General features: G+C 37.4%; 1 protein-coding gene across 6 annotated transcripts in view; it reads right to left on the bottom strand.

The window, feature by feature from the left end:
* SLC17A1 (solute carrier family 17 member 1) overlaps positions 1–24,324 on the bottom strand; it is a 49,688-nt gene that overhangs the window by 2,745 nt on the left and 22,619 nt on the right. For 5 of the 6 annotated variants that reach the window (XR_006885190.1, XM_046638783.1, XM_046638788.1 and 2 more), the window contains 6 exons: positions 23,614–23,732; positions 23,349–23,510; positions 21,924–22,056; positions 21,684–21,831; positions 13,673–13,763; positions 6,495–6,631 (listed from right to left, as the gene is read on the bottom strand). Coding sequence is in view for 5 of the 6 variants with exons in the window: in XM_046638783.1 (XP_046494739.1) it covers positions 6,497–6,631; positions 13,673–13,763; positions 21,684–21,831; positions 21,924–22,056; positions 23,349–23,510; positions 23,614–23,732 (788 nt within the window). In the remaining variant the exon portion in view is untranslated. The remainder of the gene's footprint in view (positions 1–6,494; positions 6,632–13,672; positions 13,764–21,683; positions 21,832–21,923; positions 22,057–23,348; positions 23,511–23,613; positions 23,733–24,324) is intronic. The other variant, XM_046638787.1, reaches the window with a different exon arrangement.

The following is a 24,324-nucleotide window of genomic DNA, read 5'->3' as shown; positions in this document are numbered from 1 at the left end:
TGTGGAAAGAACAGTCTTTTTAACAAATTGTACTGGGACAGCTGGATAGCTACATGCTAAAGAATGAATCTGGACCCTTAGCTCACACCCTTTACAAAAGTTAACTCAAAAGATCAAAGACCTAAATGTACGAGCTAAATCAATAAAACTCTTAGAAGAAAATACAGGAGTAAATCTTCACAACTTCAAATTTGGCAATGGTTTCTTAGATATAACACCAAAAGCAGAAACAACAAAAGGGAAAATAAAGGGAACTTCATAAATATTAAAAACTTTTGTGCATCAAAGAACACTATCAAGAAAGTGAAAAGACAACCTCAGAATGGGAGAAACTATTTGCCAATCACATATCTGATAAGGGTCCAATACCCAGAATATATAAACTCAACAACAAAAAGATGAACAAATCAACTAAAAAATGGGCAAAAAACTCAAATAAATATTTTTCCAAAGAAGATATAAAAATGGCCAATGAGTACATGAAAAGATGCTCAATATCATTAGACATTAGGGAAACACAAATAAAAACTACTTCAAACCCAATAGGATGGCAATAATAAAACAAAAATCAAACAGAAAATATCAGTGTAGGGATGTAGAGAATTGGAACCCTCATACATTTGCTGATGGGAATGTAAAATGGTGCTGCCTCTATGGAAAACAGTTTCATGGTTCCTGAAAAAGTTAAGTATAGAATTATCATATGACCTAGTATTTCCACTACTAGGTATATACCCAAAAGAAACAAACATTCACACAAAAACTTGTACACAAATGTCTATAGCAGTCTATTCGCAAGAGCCAAAAAGTGGAAGTAACCCAAATGTCCATCAACAGATGAATGAATAAACAAAATGTGGTATATCCATGCAATCAAATATTACTCGGCCACAAACGGGAATGAAGTACTGTCCCATACTACACCATGGATGAACACTGTAACATTACGCTAAGTGAAAGAGGCTAATCACAAAAAAAATTAGGTGATTCCATTTATTCGAAATGTCCGGAATAGGTAAATCTACAGAGAGGATGCGTTAGAAATGAGATTATTTGTTATTTAGGGTTGGAAGGATGGGGTGACAGGAGAGTAATGGTAAAGGTACAAGTTTTCTCTCTGTGGTGATAAAAACGTTCTGAAATTAACTGTGGTGACAGTTGCACATATCTGTGACTATACTAAGAAACACTGAATTGTACACTTTAGACAGGTGAATTACGTGGCATGTGAATTATACTGTTGTGTGAATAAAATTTAAAAAATTGTGCTGTGATTTTTCCACCCTGCCTCCCTCTGGCGTAGGTGGAAGCTTGCCCCACCCCACATTCATATCTGCTGGAATGAGCCTTTAATGAAACCACCTGGAGTAGATTCCTGAGGAATCTAGGCCTGAAGATGGGTAGTGTTTCCCATGGACCAGATGCAGGTCACAGGAGAGATAGTCTGTCCCAAGGGACCACCTGGAAGGGTGATAGGATATCCATAAAGAGCGACCTGTGTGGAGTGGAGCCAAGGAGCCAAGGGACATTGCCTTGAGGCCTCTTGTGCACGAAGGAAAGAGTGTTTTCAACATCTTCTAGCCCAGGGAGCTTGAGGTATCTGACAATAGGGCCAGGCTAACAAGAAATTTCCCTACCTGCTTTCCTCTCTTTTCTCTCCTTGTTATACCCCAGAAGGGGCAGAAATGGGGTCAGCAAACTGGGGGATGAGGATAGAGAAAGAAGAAAATGGTCACATCCTTTCCCTGAAGGAGATGGTCTGCCTGAAACTTTGTTCAAGCCAGAGAGACAGGGAAGGAGTGTCATACTTGAAGGGCAATTGGTGTGCTGCATTATATATTGAAATGAGTATTTTCAATTACCTAACCAGGTAATATGTGTGTGTTTGCTATTTAAAGTGACCACAAGACTTTTTATTACCTGACCGTGCTTTAAAAAAACGGGGAGGGGATCCTGACTTATCATTCTTTCTTCATGGAGCAGGTTCGAAGGGAAAGTGCAAGCCCTTCCCTTCCTCTCTTCATTTCCTGAACCATTTTGTTCAAAAGTTATTGGGGAAAGGGGGCAGCAATGGCAAGGTAGGCTGCTTCACTGCAAAGACACATTAAGGCCAATTGATGCCCTAAGCACAGCCCAACACTGGCGTTCCTGTGGCCCCTCCATCGCATAGAAGAAAGAGCTTAGGGGTCTTTTATACAAATCAGCTGATGAGTTAAATGCTAGGCAGACCCAGCTAGCTTTCTGTGACATGAGACTTTCAGACCACAAGGTGGAAATAAATGTGTCATAGATATTTTCTTATAGCATTATAGTTATTATCAATATCTCAAAAAACATTGTTTTGCTCATCACTATTATTTTGAAATTATAGTAGTTATATTAGACCTCTTGTTAGTTCTCATTATTTAATGAATCAATAAAGAAGCATATATGTTATTACAAATGTGCTTTTAAAATATCTTGATAACTATTTCAACATAATCATTCTCCTTCGGAGTTTCTGCATGATATTCTGAATTGAGGTCCATTATACAAAAGAAGTTGAGAAGTCCTGCTATAAGGAACTTCCACAGGCAGAATGCATGTCCCTTTACACAACTAGTATCCCCGGAACCCCTGAAATAAATTCAAAGAAGCAAAACAGAAAACTGCAAAAACTAGGGAACTCCCTCATGCCAAAACCAACAAGCACTATTTGCTAAATCAGAAACAATGAGGACTGATTGAAAAGGTGACACTGGGAATCAACTTGCAGCTGCCTACCAGACTCATGAGCTGGATGCATTCGTCAGGAAATAAGAGGGAAATGCCCCAGGCCAGGGGCTGTACCATCTTTCCACCAGAGTGAAGTGAAGCAGGGGAAAGTGCATCTGGAAACCAGATGGACTCTTGCAATTCTGGCGCCCCACACCCTTTTGCTGTGACCTCTGGGATAGAGGAGAAATATGTGGTTATGACTCAGCCCTTGCTTATTTTCCCCCATCTTCTTAAATCAAGAGGGGAAGTTGAGATTGACCAACTTTGCAACAATGTGTCAGTTTGACTGTGATGGGAAAAACACGGCTGCTGCTGTAAACAAAATGCCTGTGCACTGCCTAATGGCTGACAGCCCTGAAGACGCAGGATGTTGAAGAAACAACCACCAGCACAACAAAAAGCAAGGCCAAGGAAAACATCTTTTGAACTATCATACTACCTGTGCTGGAGTTCCCTGAGCTGTCTGTCACCTAGCCTAGAGTCTAAAAGGCAGATTTAAAGCCTCCAGGCCTCCAGCTCCAGCCTGATGGCAAGATGAAAATGGCGACTAGGCAAACACCAGAAAAGAATTGAGGAAATTCTACCCACACCGTGCTTGGGCAATTACAAGCTCAGGTAGAATCAGTCCTAGCCAGAGAAAAGTGATTAGAAAAGTCAAATATTTTAGATATTTTGGAAGGAAAAAGAAGGCAGAAAAAGAGTATAGCACACTAATGAAAAATGAACACATTTTCAAAGAAAACTTAAAGAGTATAAGCACAACCAAAATTGAAAATATTCCATGAACTTTCCGAATTACTAGAGGCAGGCAAAGGAGCAGGAGGAAGAGGAAGGCCACAAAGATAAGGAGGACATTTTTTAAGGGGATATAAAATAAAATGACAGAAAATGAAGTACATTTGTAATGATAATAAATGCGGTTGGATTAAGTTCATCTATACAAAGCAGACAGCACTCAGTGGGTGAAATAATTAAGCCCAACAATGTACCATTTGTAAGAAACAAATACTAAACGAAATGACTCGGGAAGGTGGAATTTAAAGGCTACGAAAAAGTATTCCAGGGAATCTCAAACAAGCATACGTGCAAAAAATGTGAGGTTGCAATATCGATATCAGAAAGTCAACTAAGAGTAAAAATCATAATATGGAAAAGGCTGATAATTTTACAAAATCAAAATTAAATTTCCAATTAAGATATAATTGTCAAAATCTTTTTGAAATTGTAATAGAACATCAGAATATTCAATAACAACTGCTTGGACATAAACAGAAATTAATGGAAATAGTAGTGGAAAACATCAGTATAACTTTTAGTATTTAATAGACAACTATGTGGAAACAAGTAAGATTTATAGGATCTGAATAAAGTAGTATGATTGCAACCATGACTGTTCCCAACTCCATACCTTGGAAATAGAGGCTAAACCTTTGCTGATGCCTATGGAGTATTTCCTAGTGCTGTTATGAGCTTATTCATAAGGACAGCCTCAGAAATTTCTATGTTAAAATATTTGTTCGAGCTACCATATTTTCCAACTACTGCTTATCTTCCATTCACTTACACAAAATTTATTAACTAAGACTGCATTGATGGACATGTTTAATTTCAGACCCAGATTTTTGCCATTTTTAAGCAGCAATCTTGAGTATATATCTATGTTGGTGGTTTTTTGTGAGTGCACCATTATGGATGTTCTTAGTACTGGCAACACCGAGTCAATTTAATTTTTGATTGATACTATCAAATATCCCTCCAATCATCATCTGGATCATTTCTTTCAATAAATTTGCTAACTGGTTATCATTGTTTAATGTGAAAAAATTTATTTCTCTATTAATGGGTTAGTCAGAAACTTATTGCATGCATTTATTGTTTCTATAGCTTTCCAGTCAACCCACTTGGATTTTCTAGGTAAACAATCATATCATCCACTCATGGTGGTAATTTTACCCTTTTCCAACGTGGATTCCTTTATTTCCTTCTCTCTCAACTTCTCCCTCTTAAGTGAAAACCTTGCTGCTTATTGCACAGATAAAATGCCAACCCACATCCTGACCCACCATGTATGTGCCCGTAAACTCTGCCTTCTCTCCGCTACTTTGGATCAACTCTAGGTTCATATCCAAGGCCAACCCCTGCACTGTGCTTGGATAGCATCCCTTCTGGATGACTCAAGACTTTAATTCTGCCTGTGAACCTTCTCTCCAACATTGTGAAAACTCACTATTGGATTAAACTGTCAGCTTATATATTATTGCACCTAATTCTAAAACAAACAACAAACAAAAACTCCCTAATGCCACATCCCTCTACAGTTACCATGCTATTTCTCTGCTCTCCTTTATAGGACTGTCTATTCTGGCTATCTCCATTTCCTCAGCTCACCTTCTCTCATTCCTTCCTTCCTTCCTCCCTTCCTCCCTCCCTCTCTCCCTCCTTCTTTCATTTCTTATAAAACACAGATACAGAAAACTTCACAAAACAAATGTGTAACTCAATGAACACTCTTTTAATCACAACCCTAGACGTGAAAAATAAAATATCACCAGGACCCTAGAAGTTTTCTGTGATCCATCCTAATCACAACCTCTCTCTCCCTTTTAGAAGTAATGACTATCCTGACATTTAGAGTAATGTCTTCTGTGTATGTCTCTATAGATTTGTCACCTATGTATGTATCCCTATAGAGTTTAGTTTCATCAGCTTTTAAAAATTTATATCTTTTAAGTCCCTTTTAATGTAGAGATTCCCCCTTCATCTTTTTTTCCCCTTATAATTTATTTGTTAAAGAATCTAAGTCTTTTGACCTGTAACCTTCCTATGGTTTAGATTTGCTGATGATATCCTTAGGATTTATTTCAACATATTCTCTGTTCTCTGTATCTTTTCCAAAACATTAGCTGTTCCCCGAGGCTTGATCATATTCAGTTTGATTTTCTTAGCAAGATCTTGGTGGTGGTATGCTCTTTCATCAGGATGTACACAATGTCTCTATGTCTCTCTTTTGGTGATGTTAACAGCTGTTAACGCACAATACTTGGATCCCTTAATTCACTGGGGTTTACAAAAGGGGGATATTCTATATCCATCAAGTCTTGCTTATGTATTAGCTGAAATAGTTCTGCAGAAAAGACATTTCTCCTTCTATTTACCACTGACAGAGTTTAGAGAAGAAAGGCACAATATCAGATTCTCTTTCGAACTTTAATGGGCCTCTTGTCTCCATCATTCACTTGAAAATCATTCTAGCCAGGGTCACCTTTAAAGTACCTCTTGCCAAACCCATTAGTAAGTTTTCAGACCTTAGACAATTTGGCTGCTTGATAGCATTTGCCACAGGTAATTATACCCACCTTTTTCACTTCTTTTCTGAGATACCACTCTCTGCAACTGTTCCTACTTCATTGAAGGCCCTTCCTGGTCTCCCTGGCAAATTTTCCCTTCTCTTCCTCAACTTTAAATGTTAGAGAGGTCCAGGCACCCAAATTTTTATCTCTAGCCCCAGTATCTTCCTAGAATTCCAGAGTAGCACATCTTCTGGGTGGCATGCCCTCTCCATCAGGATGTCAAATAGTTTCATACTTCACATGGTCTAGTCTTCTCCCCCAAGTCTGCACCCCTTGTTTTTCCCCATCTCAGTCAGCAACACCACAGTTTGCTCAGGGGCCATCCTCAACTCCTCTCCGTCCTGCATCCCCAGTTTCAAAATCTGTCCTTAATCTATCCCTTCTTACCTTCAGAGGCGTGTGTGTTGTTTTTCTTTAGCCCAGTCCTGAATTTCTGCTTTAGCGAATATAAGGTAGAAAATTACGCCTATCACATTAATGCCTGCTATCAGGAAGAAGATTTTAAACCAGGAAGATTCTGGATCCTGAGGGATTAAAGTGCAAAATAATTTTAAATTATTAACCTTGTTGTTATATTTGGTAACATTTAGAATATGACATTAAAATTAATATAGGCTCAACACAGATCACTTAACACACATGGAAAAACACTTTAAAAAAGTCACATTTTCACTCTACAAACATAATCGCTATTTGTCTTTCTACTTTTTCACCTCTGTCAATGTACATATAATTTTTCATGCAGAAAAATGACATTATGATGTACATAGTGCTAAAGCCAAGAATGCACATGGTTTTTCATTTAGAAATATATCATAAACATGCTTGCATATCAAGAAATATTCGACTGTACCATAACCTTTACTAACTGATTAGTAATCCAGAGTTTAGATCCATAAAGTTTATAAACACATCCCTTATTTCTTTATATTTGAATTGTTTTTCACTTTTTGCTGCTAAAAGTTTGAATATCTTGGTGGTTAATTACATACACATCAATGCTTTTGAATAAAATTTATTAAATACCTTTTTTTAATCTATGAAAATGTCTGACACATTTTCTCTTTCAGCCTTTCAATATGACCAGCTTCATTAATAGATTTTGTAATATCAAGCCACTTTTACTTTCATAGAAAATGGCCTACTTAATCATGGTGTCAAATGTATTTTAATATGCTGGTGGATTCTATGTGCGGTAGTTTATTTCATTTTTGCATCTATGTTCAAAGATTACATTAAATTCAATTATGTTTCAGATTTTACCACTTTGTCCTTTATTTCTTTCATCAGCTGAGGTTAAATTTTATGTAGTTAAATGTATAATGCATTGTAATTGAGTTTTGGTCTCTCTTGCCATGCTTTTGAAGGATGTCCTGCCCAGAGTTTATATAATCATTAACGCTGATTTTACTTTTGTATCTTTATTGTTTCCTTTCTTCATTTACATTTTACTCATCTAGAATTAATTTTGGGATAAGATATGAGAACAGAGTATAATTACATTTTTCTACAAGTGGGCTTGCCACTATGTTTAAAAAAAAATCAATCAATCCCCTCTGGTTTGAAATGAAACTTTGTTATTCAGAATGTATTTTTTTCAGAAGTTGACAAAATTATTGCTAGTTTCATTTAAAATACAATTAAGGTTAGACATCTAAAAAATAAAATAATATGTTAGTTGCTAGACTAGACCTTAATTCTATTTAATTATAGTGATTTCTGTAACTAAAATATGCCAAACTGGACAGGCATTGGCAAACAGAAAGTTAAGAAAAGGACCAAGAGGTGCTTAGAAATTTAATGATAAATAATTAAGCTTGCAATAACTTTGTTAAGACTATAGAATTCATTGTGATTTGGAATTGAAGTCCAGCCTAAAAGCTTGATATGCCTCTCCTTTCATGTATTTTCACTAATGTTGCTCAATAAATGTGCAGTTTTCTTCATATGGACTTTGCACAATCTTCAGTGTTTTTTCCCCCACAGGTATTTTGCAACATTGGTTGCTACTGTGCTTTAGATTTTTCCACAGTATGATATCTAACTTCGATGTTTTCCCACAAGAGGACAATTATATTCTCTATACATGATGTTATTTTTTCTTTGCATTTACACCGCATATACTTGTAATTTAGTTTTCTTAACCAATTGTGTTTGCCAGCATTTTCAGAATGCTAAACAATAGGATAGATGCAAACACACTTTTATTTTTCCTGATTTAAAAGGATATGGAAATAATAATACTAGTTGCTATTATTCATTGAACACACAAGCACACAAGCGTCTGACACTCACATGCATGATCTGATTTGGTAATCACCTTACCCTCATGAGGTTTCTATGTCATCTTGGCCATTTACAGCTGGAGACACTAAGACTTAGATTAAGAAATCTTTCCAGGTTACACAGCTTTTAAGTAGCTGAGTTAACATTTGAACAAGATTGTTTCACCAGAGAAATACACACTGTAAACTGCTAAGTCGCTGACTCTCATTGTTTCTAATATTTTTGCTTAAAGAAAACGTTTTTCCTGATAATATGATAATACCATCTTTCTTTGGTTAATATTTGCTTCATTTTTTTTTATGCTGCCCTTACAACTTTTAATGTTTCTCTCTCTTTGTTTTAGATATGTATCTTATACATAAATGACATATGAATGGATTTTGTTTTTAATCTGGTTTTACAAACTTTGTCTTTTAAGTGTAGAGTTTAGTCCATCTATATTTATTGTGATCACTGGTATATTTGGATTTATTTCTACCATCTCTCATTGTGCTTTCAGTTTGTCCTATTTTTTACCTATATTCTTACCCACACCTCACACCATTTCTTACTTTCTTTCAAATTGGGGAGGTTTCGCTTTTGCTTTCTTTGTTCTCATTCCATTTCTCCCCCCTCTTCTAGATTGAAAATTCTACACTCTATGCCTATTTTAATGGTTGCCCTTAAAACTTTAACTCATATATAAAAAAATTACCATTAATCCTTATATTTAAAAAAATTAGGCTGGGAGGAGGGAGAAATGGGGATTTGTTGTTCATTGAGTATAGAGTTTCAGTTATGCAAGATGACAAAGTTCTAAATGTCTGTTGTGTAACAATGTGCATATAGTTAACAATGCAGTTAACTATTCAATGCTGTAACATACACTTAAAAATTGTTAAACGGGTGAATTTATACTATGTGTTTTTTACACAATAAAAAAATTAAGAAAAGAAAGTTGGAGAAGAATTCTATAGTCTCTGAATAAAAACTGATTCATTAAAAAAAATTGAACGTTTTCATTTCCCATCAGTCTCTCCCAGATTACATACACTATTTTTTCTTATACATTAGCCTATCTTGTTTTTGCTTATAACTCTACACATTGTATTATTAATAGCAATTTATAAAGTCAGTAGTTTAAAAAATTTCTCCATTATGGTCTTACATATTTTTTGTTGCATTAATTCCAAGATATTTATAACTTTTGTTACCAGTGTGAATGGCATCTTATTTAGATTTTTTTCCCACATGGTATTTCTGGTATTTATAAATGCTGTTAAGTATGTTGAGCTTGTTCCGAGCAGACTTACTAAACCGTATTCTTCTTTACTTTTTCTCTTTTTAGTTTTATTGATCTTATTGGTTTTCCTTAGTAAACGATTATAGAATCATTGAAAAATTGAAGCTTTCAAATTTAATCCTCCAGTCCCTACATTCAGCCACTTCTGGGCCTAATCAAAAACATTCAAATATTCACCAATAGGTAGCTCTCAAAATGTCTGCCCTCAGGGTCAGCATTCCTCTGGACCAATGGTTGCTGTTTGTCTCCCAAGCTTCCTTTTCTGAAGGGAAGTATTTATTGTGGCTGTTGCATTGCTGTGCTGCAATAGTGTACAGCATGACGGAGCATGTAACCCCTGCTGCAGAGGACAGTTATGCATTATGTCTCAATGAAAGGATGACATATTTTGCACTTTGAACTTGACGCCATAACTAGGAGGGACTTTGGGGTTGTGTCGCCTCCCTTATGGAGGAGTAAAATTGTTCCACATGCAGGAAGGAGTGTAAACTGAATTTTTGGTGGCTAGAAGAGTGAACTGAGGTAATCAACAAGTTGTTCACCACACATTTTTGGTCCTCTTTCCAGGCACATGGCAAGGTTGCACTCCACAGCTCCCTTAAAGTCAGGTTTAGCCATGAAACTTGCTTTGGACCATGCAATGGAGCAGAAGAGCCATTGCACAATTCACTACATCCCTTTTCTCTGCTTTGGCCATTGGGGATGCTTGGAGAAGGGGTTCTTCCCAGTTAACCCTGTTAGCTGACTTGTGATAAATCTATCAATGGAGAAAAAAAAACCCTTATAAATTTTTGCTACTGGGCTTTGGGGTTGTTGGCCCCACTGCTGTGTCTGTCGAATTCACTCAGTGAGTTCCTAATTTTGTTTTTTAAATTTTCCATTTCTAAAATTTATTTTTAGTAGTACTTTTTCAAATATTCTGTTACTCATACAGTTTTAAGCCTTCTACAGAAACTTTCAAGCTTCGCTTATACTTTTTTGAACAGAGTAAGCATACTGGTGTTACTGCTAATTTGATAATTCCATTATCTGTTGTCCTTGGGGTCTACTTCTGTTGCTACTGTTGTTTGCTCTTATTTGTGGCTCTGCTGGTTTTCCCCCATTTTGTCATGACTCCTCAATGTGCCTGGTTATCTTTTGTTGTGTGCAGAAGATTGTACTTAAAAACTATTTCTACCGACTATTTGATGGGTGATGCTGTTTGCCTCCAAGCAGAGTTTTTGTTTGCTTCTTCCAGGCTGATTTGGGGCACTGGCCCTCCTGAATCCTTTTCAATTAAGGTTTGATATTTTCTGGTCTATCCAGATGACCAAAGCAGGCCACGTGAGGACTGGTTTATTTCTGTTCACCTTACTCCATCAGTGCAGCCATTGGAAGGTCTCAGACTAAAACAAGTTAATTTATCAGGTTGCTCATCCTCAGCAGGTACTGGAGAGCAGCCAAAAAATCAGCTTTCCTCACCCCAGGAGGAAAATAACCCTGGTCCTTTGCTCAACTCTTTCAGTTCCTGGCTTCTCCCAGATCCTACCTGTTAAAGTTTTTTACCTCTTTAGTTCTCTGAAGCTTCACAGAAGACTCTTTTTATATTTTTCTAGCCTATTTCATTGTCTTTATTAAGAGGGTTGGCCCAAATCACTTACTCTCCCATTAATGGAAGTAGAAGCCTCACTAATTCTCTTTTTAGTTGTATTTAACTTGCAATTTTTTGTTTCAATTTTTATATATATATATATATATTTTTTTTTTTCCCCTTTGGTAAGGAAGATTGGCCCTGAGCTAACATCCATTGCCAATCTTCCTCTTTTTCCTTGAGGAAGATTGTTCCCGAGCTAACATCAGTGCCACTCTTCCTCTATTTTGTATGTGGGATGCCACCACAGCATAGCTTGACGAGCAGTGCATAGATCCGCACCCGGGATCTGAACCCATGAACTCCAGGCTGCAGAAGTGATATGGGTGAACTTAATCACTATAACACCAGGCCAGCTCCACAATTTCTGTATTTTTAATCACTAGAGGTTAGATTTGGCTCCTGGTCAAATTTTATGTTTCTTATTTATATTTTCAACGGTCTTTTACTTTTTTAAACATATGCATAGATTTCCAATATCTCTGAAGATCTGATTCTGTGGTTTTTAATTCTTCTCTCACATGTCACGTTTTTCATCAAGTGTTTTGTGATTTTTGATTGATTGACTGTGAAGTCATATTCACTGAAATGTTATGCAGGAGGAAATTCTGGAGTATGAATTTAGGGTAAGTTTCTCCAGAAAAATTTTACTTGCTTCCACTAGGTATCTGTGGACCACTTGAAATTCAATACTTGGCTTATGGCATTTGGAACAAATAGAGTTTGAATTTGCGCCTCACCCTTGTGAACAATGGTTTATTGTTTCAAATATTCAGAAGAATCTTTATTCAAGTTTTCCTCTCCCTTCGAAGCTGAAGCTGAGACAGACAGGTTTCCTTACTGGGCAGAGACACTTTGGAGAGTTCTGGAGCTACATTTCCTCCCCTGTTTTGGAAGTTAGTAGGGAAGTTAGCTCACCTGAGAACTTTTGGAAGGCAGCTCAGCAGGTCTGAGTGAGTCCAATCGAAGAACAAACTGAGTGGGTTCTATGCCCCGGGGGGGGGGGGGGGAAGATGCACCCTGGTCTCCTGGAGTTCTTTTCTAGTGAGGCCACTTCTCTCACCAGGGAGCTTCCATGGTTATCAAGATGTTTCCTGCCAATGCCTATCTGATATCCTAAGTCATGGAGCATGATGGTGGAAGGTTCCTCTCTATGAGAAATTTGGCCGTGGTGAATGCAAACTCTCTCTCCTTGGTCCAAGACATGGGATAAGGAGCATTTGGAGGAATCGCATGCACCCTACTACTTCTCAGCTTATAAGTTTTCCTCCAAATAAACCAAGTTTGTATATGAGCTACATGGTGCTAGTGGTGTGAGGGTGTAGTCCTTAGTGATTACAGATTTATGCCAGCATTTCCATTCTGACTCTTCTTTTATGAGTAGTTTTGGGATATTATATCTTATTCTCTGTTCATTACAACTGAAGGTATAGACCACCGAGGATGGGTAGTTGCCCAAGGTAGCCAGTGGCTTTGATGATGATTTGCCTCTCTGGAATCAAGCTCTTCCTTCTTCTTCTCCTTCTCCTTCTCCTTCTTCTTCTTCTTTTTTGGTGAGGAAGATTGGCCCTGAGCTAACATCTATTGCCAATCTTCCTCTTTTTGCTTTTTGCTTGAGGAAGATTGTCCCTAAGCTAACATTCTTGCCAATCGTCTTCTATTTTTTTGCATGTGGGATGCCACCAGAGCATGGCTTGACTAGCAGTGCATAGGTCTGTGCCTAGGATCCGAACCTGCAAACCACGGGCCACCGAAGCAGGGCGTGCAAACCCAACCATTATGCCACCAGGCTGGCCCCAAGCTCTTCCTTCGTTTTTAATCTCTGAAATTTTCTCTTACATTTTTTTTCAAGATCAGGCATGGATTTAAAATGATTGTTACAACTTTCTAGGGCATTTTAAGTGTTTTAAGAGGAGAATTTCAGGTAACCTTATCCACAACATTTGTAGAAACTGAAGTCTGCCTTCATAGAAGTGTTTCTTTTGGTCATTCTTTAATTCTATTTGTTCCTGATTTTTCATTCCTTTTCTGACAAAACTGTATCTTGTTACTTATATTATCATTCACCCAGTTAAATACCTTTTTTGATCAAGCCACACATTCATTATTAAAAATCACGGAGATCTACTTCCATTCCAATGACCAATGACTAAAGAGTTCTTGGCACAACTAATTGACATATAACCAGAAAGATTATATATCTGTAGGTTTGAGGGGTGCCTGATTGGACCAAGTTTAATATGATACAAAAACTCATAACTCACCTCCTGCTGATGTCTCCTCTGCAATTTTTTGTATATGTATTACTTTCTTTTTCTGTACAATTGCTATCAGAAAAATAACCACCCATGTCTGGAAGTTCCTTACCTGATTAAGAATTATTCCAGTCAGAGTGGAAGAAATTATTCCTGCTATCGTTCCAATTACCAGTATAAATCCATTAAGAAATCCACAATATCTATGCAAAAAAAGAGTGAGAATAAACGGACGTAAAGTAACACAGATGCTACAGGAACAGCCAACCTAATCATTTGAGGTTTGAGAGAGATAACTGTTGATTTCCTGAATTGCCCATTCCTACTACCCAAATTCCATTAAAATGTCAGAAAAAGTATGTGGATATAAGTAACTTTCTGGTTGCACTACAGAGTCAGAAAGCTTGGCTTTAGCAGTAAAGAATATTAAAATATTGAGAAAATGAGACCATATTAGAGTGAAAGCCAGCAGAGTTAGGAAATCTATAAATACAGCTGAGAAATTCTGAAGGAGGTATGTGTTGGTAGTGGGAACTAGTTTAGGGTTAATACAAAATTGAAAGTCTCGGTTCACCTGGTCTATTCCCACAGTCCTAGAGCTGCTGCCTTCAATGATTGCTCCCAGTACTCAGGCAATGAAACCAGAAGCCTAGTTTACAGGCAGCTGTAATTGGCCTACCCTGGATGTCCAAATTAACCACAGCAGAAACTGAGCTACAAAAGGAGGGAAGCCACAGAGAATAATAGATAAAGGAGGGGTCAAATCCATCAGCCATAAAGAACAAGGAAGTGCCTTTTGGAGAGCAGAATTGAGTCTAATCAAGAAATTAGTTCACTCCAGGACAACAGTCTTTGCCTTTTCTGCCCAACAGACTGTACCATTAAAGGTTCTGTGTTTTCAGTTATTCCCTTTTAGGAGAATGCAGGCTTTCTGTTTGTTTTGTTTTGCTCCTTTTGTTTTATTTCCCTGGTTATATTTTATTCCTGCTCTGCCTTTACATGTTGAATGTGGGGCGGGGGGTGGGCAGTGTATAGTTCATTTAGTAGTTTACAGGTGCCTAGTCAGAGAGGCATCACCTGTGGACCTGGAGTCTCTCAGTGTTGAACTGCGTTCAGTCACCGGGTGGACATTTGAGTCTGTTTTTAGGGAGCTGAGAGTGTGTTCTAATGTGTGAAGAAGAACATTTATGGTGCTGAACAGCCACGGGCACAGATTGGGGCAGAAACTGTCAATTGTCCCCAGCATTCGTTGTTCCCCTTTTCATTTTAGCAATAGAAACCTGGGGTTTCAGTGGGAATAGGGCCACTGATGCCTTTTGTGAGCCCTTGTCACTTTTGCCTTCATGAGGCCCTATTCAAAAATATTAAAAGTTATATCTTATGACTCTGTGTGTGTGTGGAGGGACTTTTTAATTTCATTTAAATTGTCAGCTTCATTGTCATGAAGTTTTTCGTAAAATGCTATTTTCTTCATTATGTACTAAGACTTACTATTATAATGCACGCTTTTTCATTAGTGATATTGATAATTTTCCTCTTTATTTTTCTTGATTAATTAATTTTATTAATTTTCAAAGAACCAACTTTTGACCTTGCTGGTTTTACATATTATTTTTGGTCCTAGTCTTTGTAATTTCTTTCCTTCTACTTTCTTTGAGTTTAATTTGCTCCTTTTTTCCTACCTACTTGATACATGATTATTGATTTTAAGACTTAATTGTCTTTCAGTATATATGTTTAAAGCTATCTATTTGTTTCTGGGCATTATTTTAAAAGCTTCCCACATGCTTTGACGTTATATTCATCATAATTTAGCAAAAGTATTTTCTAATTTCAATTGTGATTTCTTCTTCGACCTAAACAACACTTTCAAAGTAACAGGGGTTATCTATCTCTTGTTTTTGATGGCAACCTTAATTTCACTGTGATCAAAGAAAATATTCTGAATTGTTTCAGTCATAGTAAATTAATTGCAGGTTGCTTTATGACCCAGCATCTTGCCAGTTTCAGGAAATGTCCCACAGGCAACTGAAAAGTATGTGAGTTCTCTCCTTGTTGAGTGCAGTGTTCATATGTCAATTAGGTCCACTCTGTTCATTTTCTTGTTCTAATCATCTATATCCCAACTTTCTGTCTGCCTCTTTTTTTTGTACCAGCTATTGAAAGAAGTGTGTGAAAGTCCCTTCCTTCATTGCAAATTTGTCTAGTTCTTGGAGTTCTCTCAATTCATGATGAGTATAAACTAAAGGTATATTATCAGGTTCAAACATAAGTAGAATTCTGATATTTTTCTCTTTACCATTATGAAATATCACACTTTGTTTCTAGTAATGCTTCCTCCATTAAAGTCTATTTTATCTGATATTGACATAGTTATTCTAGATTTCTTTTGGTTAATACTTGCTTGGCATATCTTTTCCATCCTTTTATTTCATCCTTTCTGTATCCTCATGTTTAATATGTGTCTTTTATTTGCAGCATAGAGCTGCATTTCCTTTTTTATTGAGTTTGACAATCTTGATACTTAATTGGAGTATTTTGTACACATTAATTTAGTATAGTTACTGATATACTTGTGATTATCTTTATCTGTTCGCTATTTACTTTTTATTTGACCTCCTCTTTTACATTCCACTTTTTCTTTCTTCTAGATTAATCCATTTTAATTTTATTTTCCTTCTATAACATTATTTATTGTTTCTTTCAAGCACCGAAGACGTTAAAACATGCATTCTTTACTTAAGTATATTATAAATTATACTTTTACTATTTTCTCTATAATGCCAGAATCTTAAAACGTTTTTAACTGTATGTATCTTCCTCCTGCTCTTTGCATTATTTCATCCTGTATTTTAATTCCCTGATGCATGTTATTTCTGTATACATTTCAACTCACAGGTACTCTCTGCTGCTTTTACAGATCAATAGCCTCTGTAATTACACCCATATTTACTCTGCTGTTGCTCCTCCATCCTCCTTGCATTTTCAGGATTTATCAGGGATGATTTCTTTTTGCCTGAAAAATTCCTTTTAGTATTTCTTTTAGTGAAGATCCGCTGGTGACAATTTCTCTGTTTGTCTGATAACCTCTTAATTTTGCTCTGACTTTTGACAAATATTTTCACTAGGCATAAAATTTTAGGTTGGGATTGACTTGTTTTTCAGTACTTTATAGAGCTCATTTCATTATCTTCTGGTTTTCATGATTTCTGTTGAAAAGTCAGATGTTAGGCTTACTATTGCTACTTGAAAGTAATGTGCCTTTTCTCTCTAGTTCCTGGTAAGATCTGTCTCTTTGCCTTTGGACTTGCTTAATATACATATAGACATATATTCAACGTTTTATCATGGTTGAAATTCACAGAGATTTGTGCATGTCGTTTATTTTCTTTATGTTTGGATTATTTGGGGCTGTTTTCTCTTAAAATATTGCTTAAGTCACATTTTGTCTCTCCTTTCTTTCTGAGACTCAAGTAAGATTTGTTAGCCTTTTAATTGCATTCCACATTTCTGTTACTCTCTTTTCTTTATTTTCTATTCTTTTTTTCTCTATATACTTCAATCTGGTCAAATTCTTTACCTTTTCATCTATTTTCTTCAGCTTTTCCTTTGTTTTATTTGGTATATTATTAATCATAGATATTTTGGAGTTCATCTTGCCTGGTAACTTTAATGTCTGTGTCAGTTGTAGGACTATTTTTAGTGGCATTTTATGGTTATTGATCACATGGTCCTATCCCTTGGCATGCCCAGTAATTTTTATTAAATGCTGGACATTGTGAATAAGAAGCTATTGGGACTCCAGAATATATTATACTTTGCCAGAAAAGATTCACCCTTTTTCTCTAACAGTTATTTGGATGAGGAGGGAGGGAACTGATCATTTTAATCTAATTAGGGAATGAACTGAGATGACGCTAAGTTTCAATTTTGATAAGACTCAGTTCACCTCTGGTACCACCCTGTTCCTTGGGTATAGCCCTCAGAGGTGTTAAATGGAGAGCTCAGTATATTCAGCTGGAGCCCTCCAGGCCCTGGTTGATCTTAGCTCCTTAGCATGGTCGGTATGAGAAATTCTCCCATGCTCCTCATAGGTTTTTAGCTTAGAATTTTTGCCCTTTGCCCCAATGAACTTCAGAATTCAACAAATATCTCAAGGAGAGAAACTGACTTCGTGTTTGAGTTCCCTTAATTTTCAATTTTGTCACTCCAGCACTGTGCAACTATCAAATGCTTGGTTAATTTCTCTATCCAGAGCAGCAGCCTTCTACTAGGGCCAAACCTGGATTGCCAGTCTTTTGCTAATTCCCAGAATTAGCAAATGACACCAAGGAAAAATTGGTGGGGATTTTCAGTTCACATCTCGGAGGTGCTATTCCCTGGTGTCTATGGTCTTATTGCTACTGTCTGATGCCTTTTAGTGAATACTTTTGTATTTTATCTGGACTTTTCAAGTTTTTGCCAGCTGGAAGGTCAATCATCTACAATCTGCTCAATCCCATGCGGAAGTTGAACAATTTCCTCAAATTTTGCTTTATGGTTGTAAAATGTTAGATGCTTAGAAATTTAGAATATTATATCTTCCAGTAGATCAAAATAATTATAAAATATCCTCCTTTTCTTTAGTAATGTATCTTGCCTTAAAGTCTACGTTGTCTGATCTATTTTCCTTTTAATCTATTACATTTTGGTTTTGCTATCCAGATTAATGTAAAATTTGGAAGATTTAGTCCTTTTATATTTCATGTTTTTCTGATACATTTGACTTAAAATGATCATCCTAATTTTTCCCATCTATTCTATGTTCCTTCTTAACTTCGTTATTGATTTCTTTTTCATTAATTGCTTCTTTAAAATATCATCTCCCTTACATTTTTACTATCCTTCAGTAGTTACCCTAGAAATCAAAACATGTACTTGACTTATTTTAGTCTAATATAAGTTAATAATTTTTACCAATTTTTATTAATGAAATCACCTTAGAACACTTAAGTTCATTTATATCCTCTCATCTTTTGTGCTATTTATTGTTGTGCCTTTTAGTGTACACATATTTTATACCCTATAAGGTATTATTGTTTTTGTTTTGTGAATTCTGTGATTATTAGATTTACTCTAATATTTTCCCTCTTCCTCTCTCTTCATTTGTCCCTGTACTTCTATGCTTTTTCTGTGACTATTTTACTTCTGCCCAAAGCATTCTTATTTAATAATTCTTTCATTAGAGGTCTGTTGCTGATGAATTCTCACCATTTACCTGAAAATGTATTTATATACCTTAATTCTTTAAGGACTTTTTTGCCAGATATAGACGTCTAGGATAACAGTAGTTTTTTGCACGTTACAGATTGGTTTCCAGCTTTCATTGTGTCTGTTGAGAAGGCAGCTGTCAGTCATTATTGCTCCTTTGAAAATAATGTGCCTTTTGTATACGGCTGTTTTTAAGAGGTTGCTCTCGTTCTCTCTCTCCTGCCCCCCCCCCCCCCCCCCCATTTTTGGCAGTTTTACTATGACAAATCTAGGTATGGTTTTCTTTCTATTTATGCTATTATATATTCTGTACCGTGACATCTTTAATTACTATGTTCTCTTCCCAGATTCAGAAGTCTTTAGTGCACTGTGGCTGTGGCTGTGGAAAGGATTTGACCTATTTTTACTGAAAGAGGTGCTTTTATTCCCCAGTCAGAGATGTAAACAGAATTCCCAGTGTCAAGAGTACTGAGTGCCATGAGAATTCTTCTGAAAACCATCACACACCCACAGGACAGAGAGGTTCACTGACCTGTGAGTAGCAAGGCTCCATCCCTCATGCCACCCAGTCCCCAAAAAGTAAGTATTTTATGTTGGGAATGAAAACATTGAGGTTGTTTCAATGCAGGACAATCTTCTGGACACCAATCAGCTCTAGAATTGCTTACTCTTCAGCTGCCACAGCTCATGGTAGAAAGCATTTTGGAAGTGTAAATAGCCACTGAAGCACACTTTCAAATTTATTGATTTTATATTTTGGCAGAACATGATTTAGTAGAACCCAAATAAGATTCAAATGTCTGAACTATAATTTAGTCCTACATGGAGGGAAATTCAAGGGTTCATGATCCATTCATCATTCAAAAATAATTACAAGCAATTAAAATTATTTTTGGAGCCTCCCTTTAAGAATGTCAAGGGGATGGCAGTGTCTTCTTAATGCATCACAAAGCATCTTTAGAATCATCTGTGCTTTTCTACTCTTGCTACCCCACAAAGAGATGGCAGCCATTAACATTCCCAGGTCTCCCCTGTCTCACTCACCCTCAATTCCCAAACAGTATTTGCATATAACCACATCTGTGTATCTCTTCTTCTTCCTGCCATACTTTCTTTCTTGCCACCTCTGTTCTGCTTAAACAAATGTAATCCCTTGTCCTACTCTTCAGTTCTAACAAAGACCAAATTACCCTAAGAGGACAATTTAGAAATTTATCCTCTAAGGGAACTCTCTTTAATAGGCAAGGGCAGCATATGATTAGGAACATTCTTGCTTAAATTTTGTCTCCATCCTATTAATAAAAAATAGTCTAAGCAATACAAATTGATATGGTTGAGATATAACACACATATGCCCTAAAGATTGAGGATGAACTAGTTTAAGAGACTAAGAATTTTCCCAAATTGTATTTATTTATTCTCTCTGACTCTACAAAATTACCTGGCTAACATGAAGTTTGGGCCCATTGGAATGATGCAATTCAGGCCAAGTCCTGTGTTCCCCAAACCGTTGCTGGCTGAGATATTTCATCCTATTGACCAGGTGCTGGCAAATAACACTAGTGAGGGAATGATTACAGCTAGTCAGCTTTGGAGGCAGATAAATCTAGGTATGAACCCTCACTCTACTTATTACTAATCATGTGACTTCATATAAATTCATTTCCCTGGTCTTCTGTCTCCTCACCCACACTATGTGGATAGTGTTATATCACTCACACTGGAGCATGACAGGCACACAAAAATTACTCAATACTTCTTAATGCATATTTATAATTTCCTTTATCCATTTGTATATATGTTCTTAATTTACCTGTTTTTCAAAGTGCATATGTCTCAGTTGGTATTGTGCATTGTATATCAAACAATTCTTTTATGTCTTTATACAATTCCAAGTATTAATCAGAACACCTGCAGGCATTTTTAAGGAGCGTCTCGGAACTGAATAAATCAAATGGATACATGTCGTCATTGTGTAGATCTGATGGGCAAGATTCTTTAAAAAATTGTGACAGTGGATTATTCTTGATTGATTTTGCCTCTCTACTTCAGGACCACTGCTTTACAAAACTTCAGAGAATTCTGTTCATATTGGGTCTATGTTCTCCAGGGAGTGCTAGCCCCATAAAGTACAATGTGAACAGCATCCCCTGGAGTTGTGCAAATAACAGAGCTGCTTGCATTAGTCGTACTTATTATATCTCCCCCCCAAAAAAAGGCATAACATAGTAAAAAGAGCAAAAGGTTTTTTCCAAACAGATCTGGATTGATGTCCTAGGTAAGATCCCAAACCAGTGGTGAGATCTTAGGGTAACGATTAAGTATCTGAACCTCAGTTTCTTTAGTTATAAAATGAATAGTGCTAATTGATAGGTTGTCACGAGGGTTAATAATATATAAACATGCATACAACAACAATAGTAATGGAGTTGCTAACCCTTTGTGCAGCGTTTGCTATGTGCCAGGCACTATGCTATGTACTTGACCTATATTAACTTATTTAATCCTTTTAATAGCCCCCCACGAGGTAAGCATTCTCTTCTTACTCCCGTTTTGTAGGTGAGAAACAGGCACAGAGAAGGTAGGTAATTTGCTTGAGGAAAATAGTCATGATGCTATTGAAACCCAACAGTCTGACTCTAGAATCTGTGCTTTTAATCATTGGGCTATACTTCCCCATATATATACATGAGAGTTGCTTACATTTACATATATCATTAGGTACATAATTATTACTTAAGCTATATGTCTGACCTATATTGATGCTTCTTCAGAACTTTTGGCCTGCTGGCCATGAACTCCAAAATAGCTGAAATTTTAAAACACCCTGGAGATCTTGGATACAAAAATGAAAGAGATTTTTAAAATCCTACCTGGGAGCGATCTCCAAGGTATTTACAATCACTGTAACCATAGTAAAGCTTCCTGTTGCACAAGCAAGTATCAGGAAAATAATAGTGCCATAGAAGCTGGAACTCAGGTACAGTAGGCATACACAGAAGAGGGCAGGCAGGAGAAGTCCTGGTGAAGTGATTCAGATGACACAGTCAGGTGCATCCTGAATATGGGGGTGAGGTACACCAAAGTGCTTGAATGTTCCATCTGTTGCTTACCTAGCATGATGAAGAGCTTCCGGATGTTAAGTATGCTGAAAATATTCCTGGATAGGAGGAAGTCTGCCATCTGACCTGCTAGGATACCAAAGATCCAGGCAAACAAATGCGGGAGGGCAGAAAGCAGCCCATTCTAAGGAGGAAATGTTATTTGAGAGTGAGTAACTGTACTCATGATGTACAGTAATCCCTACATTGAAATTCAGTATCTAAAATTTGTGCTGTCATGCAGGAAAACATCAGCATACATCCCCAGAATTGCCGCTGGGGCCACGCTATCCGAAGGAAAGAGGAAAATAGTTTCGAGGTCAGAAACAGTTGTCACAATCTGTCTAGTTCTCTATTTTTAGTATTATGGGACGTGAAAGAACTGGATAGTAGAGAGGAAGACTATGTTGGGAACGGGAAATGCTGGCCCTGGAGAAAATGATAGAGATAATAATGATAATGATTGCAGACAGTCATATGGTGCTTATTCTGGACCAGCAGCTGTTAATCCTTGCAGCAGCCCTGTGGTCTCATGGAAGATAAAATTGAGTCAGAGAGAGCTTAAATGATCTCACTGTTGGGGCCGGCCCGGTGGCACAGCAGTTAAGTTTGCACATTCCGCTTCTCAGCAGCCCAGGGTTCGCTGGTTCTGATGCCGGGTGTGGACATGGCACCGCTTGGCATGCCTTGCTGTGGTAGGCATCCCACATATAAAGTAGAGGAAGATGGGCACGGATGTTAGCTCAGGGCCAGGCTTCCTCAGCAAAAAGAGGACTGGCAGTAGTTAGCTCAGGGCTAATCTTCCTCAAAAAAAAAAAAAAAAGAATGTGATCTCACTGTTATACTAACCCGTAGGCTGGGTTACTGGAGGCATTATTACAGAATGCCTTAAGGCAAGCCCAGACTCCATATCTAAAGGAGTCTTTTCTGGTTATTGTGGCATCAAGCAACAGAAGGGTCCAGGCATCAATGATTCTCCAAGTCAGAGAAGCAATGAGAGTGCCAGTCCTTTCAGAGTAAGACCTGAGTCATAGGTTCACAACCTAGGACTCATTGCCTTACCCCAGGGGAGAGGATTGGTATGAGCTGGGCAGGGTGGCAGGGCCAGGCCAAATGACTTTCAGGGAAGGATCTAAGTTCCTGTAGGGAATGATGGCATTGAGCCTTCAAACAAAAGGGCAATCATACAGTGAATGGGAGGTAGGGAATCTGTGGGAACATGAGTAAGTATGCATTATTGTGGGAGTACAAGATACTGTGTCTACACTTTTTGTTCTGGGCAATGTTGACATAAAAATTGGAAACAGTGAGTCTCTAGGGAAAGAACATCAACTAAACAGCCTAGGGGTGGGCAAGAGCTAAGACTAGAGTCATGAGAGATAGAGAAATGAGCAGAGTCCTTCATAAAGTTAAAATGAAAACAGAATTTATACTTACCTCGTTTATATTAACATGAAGCTTGGAGTTGATAAATGTTGGTGTATAGAAAAGTATGATGGTACTTGACCAGAATAAAGCAAAAATACACATGCAAATGGCCCAGAGTGGAAGAGACTTAAGCATATCCTTGATGGGCAGAGAGTATTCACTTGAGCTGACCTAGAGAGGAACCCATTAATACTCAGCACATTAGGACAAGCTGGAACACATTTCATTTGGTGCAGAATCTGGGAGATACCAAAGTGGAGCGTCTGTGTTCTACCTGTTGGACGTGGAAGGATGTGATGTATTCCTTCTCACTGATGCTCATACATGGGTGGTCCTTTGGCTCATCATAAAACAGAACAAACCAGAGAAGACTTAGGGTACAGCCACAAGCACCTATCAAAGTAGGACAAGTTAGAATTGGAATTGCCTCTGTCTGTAGTGGGTCTCTTTCCCAAATTGGCATTTTTTATTATCAGTCTGAGAACCTGGACCTTCTTTTTCTTTTTTGAAATTCTGCACCAAGGCTCACATTTTTGACAGGCCTCTCTGTATCTACAGCTGCCTCTCCCTACAGAATGAATTTTACGGAACTGTTGGTAAGCCCTCTGGCCTCTCCCAATCTCCTAGCCTCTGTCTCCCTCCACTCACGACAACTTGGCCTCCCTGCTCGAGGCCTTCATCTCTAGAGATTTATAACATATTCCACCATGAAATTATGGCACTGCTGAGCCCACATAGTATTTGATAATCCTTCAGTTTGAGAGCTAGGCTTTAGCCATACTCTTAAGACACAGCCCAGGCCTCAGGGATTGTTCAACTCCTATAAAACTTTGCCAAATTAATTGTTGTTTTCGAGTTTTATATGCTAATGACTAATCATAGGGAATCCTCTGTTAGGACAAGAAGTATGTAGTGCTCATTAGTCAGTCTTCCGGGAACGCATTCATTCATTTGACGAATATTGATTCAATGCCTATTATGTATC

Source organism: Equus quagga, chromosome 15 (assembly GCF_021613505.1).
Source record: "Equus quagga isolate Etosha38 chromosome 15, UCLA_HA_Equagga_1.0, whole genome shotgun sequence".
NCBI lineage: Eukaryota > Metazoa > Chordata > Mammalia > Perissodactyla > Equidae > Equus > Equus quagga.
Note: the sequence above shows the minus strand (reverse complement) of the source record. Positions and strands in the feature narration are given on the sequence as shown.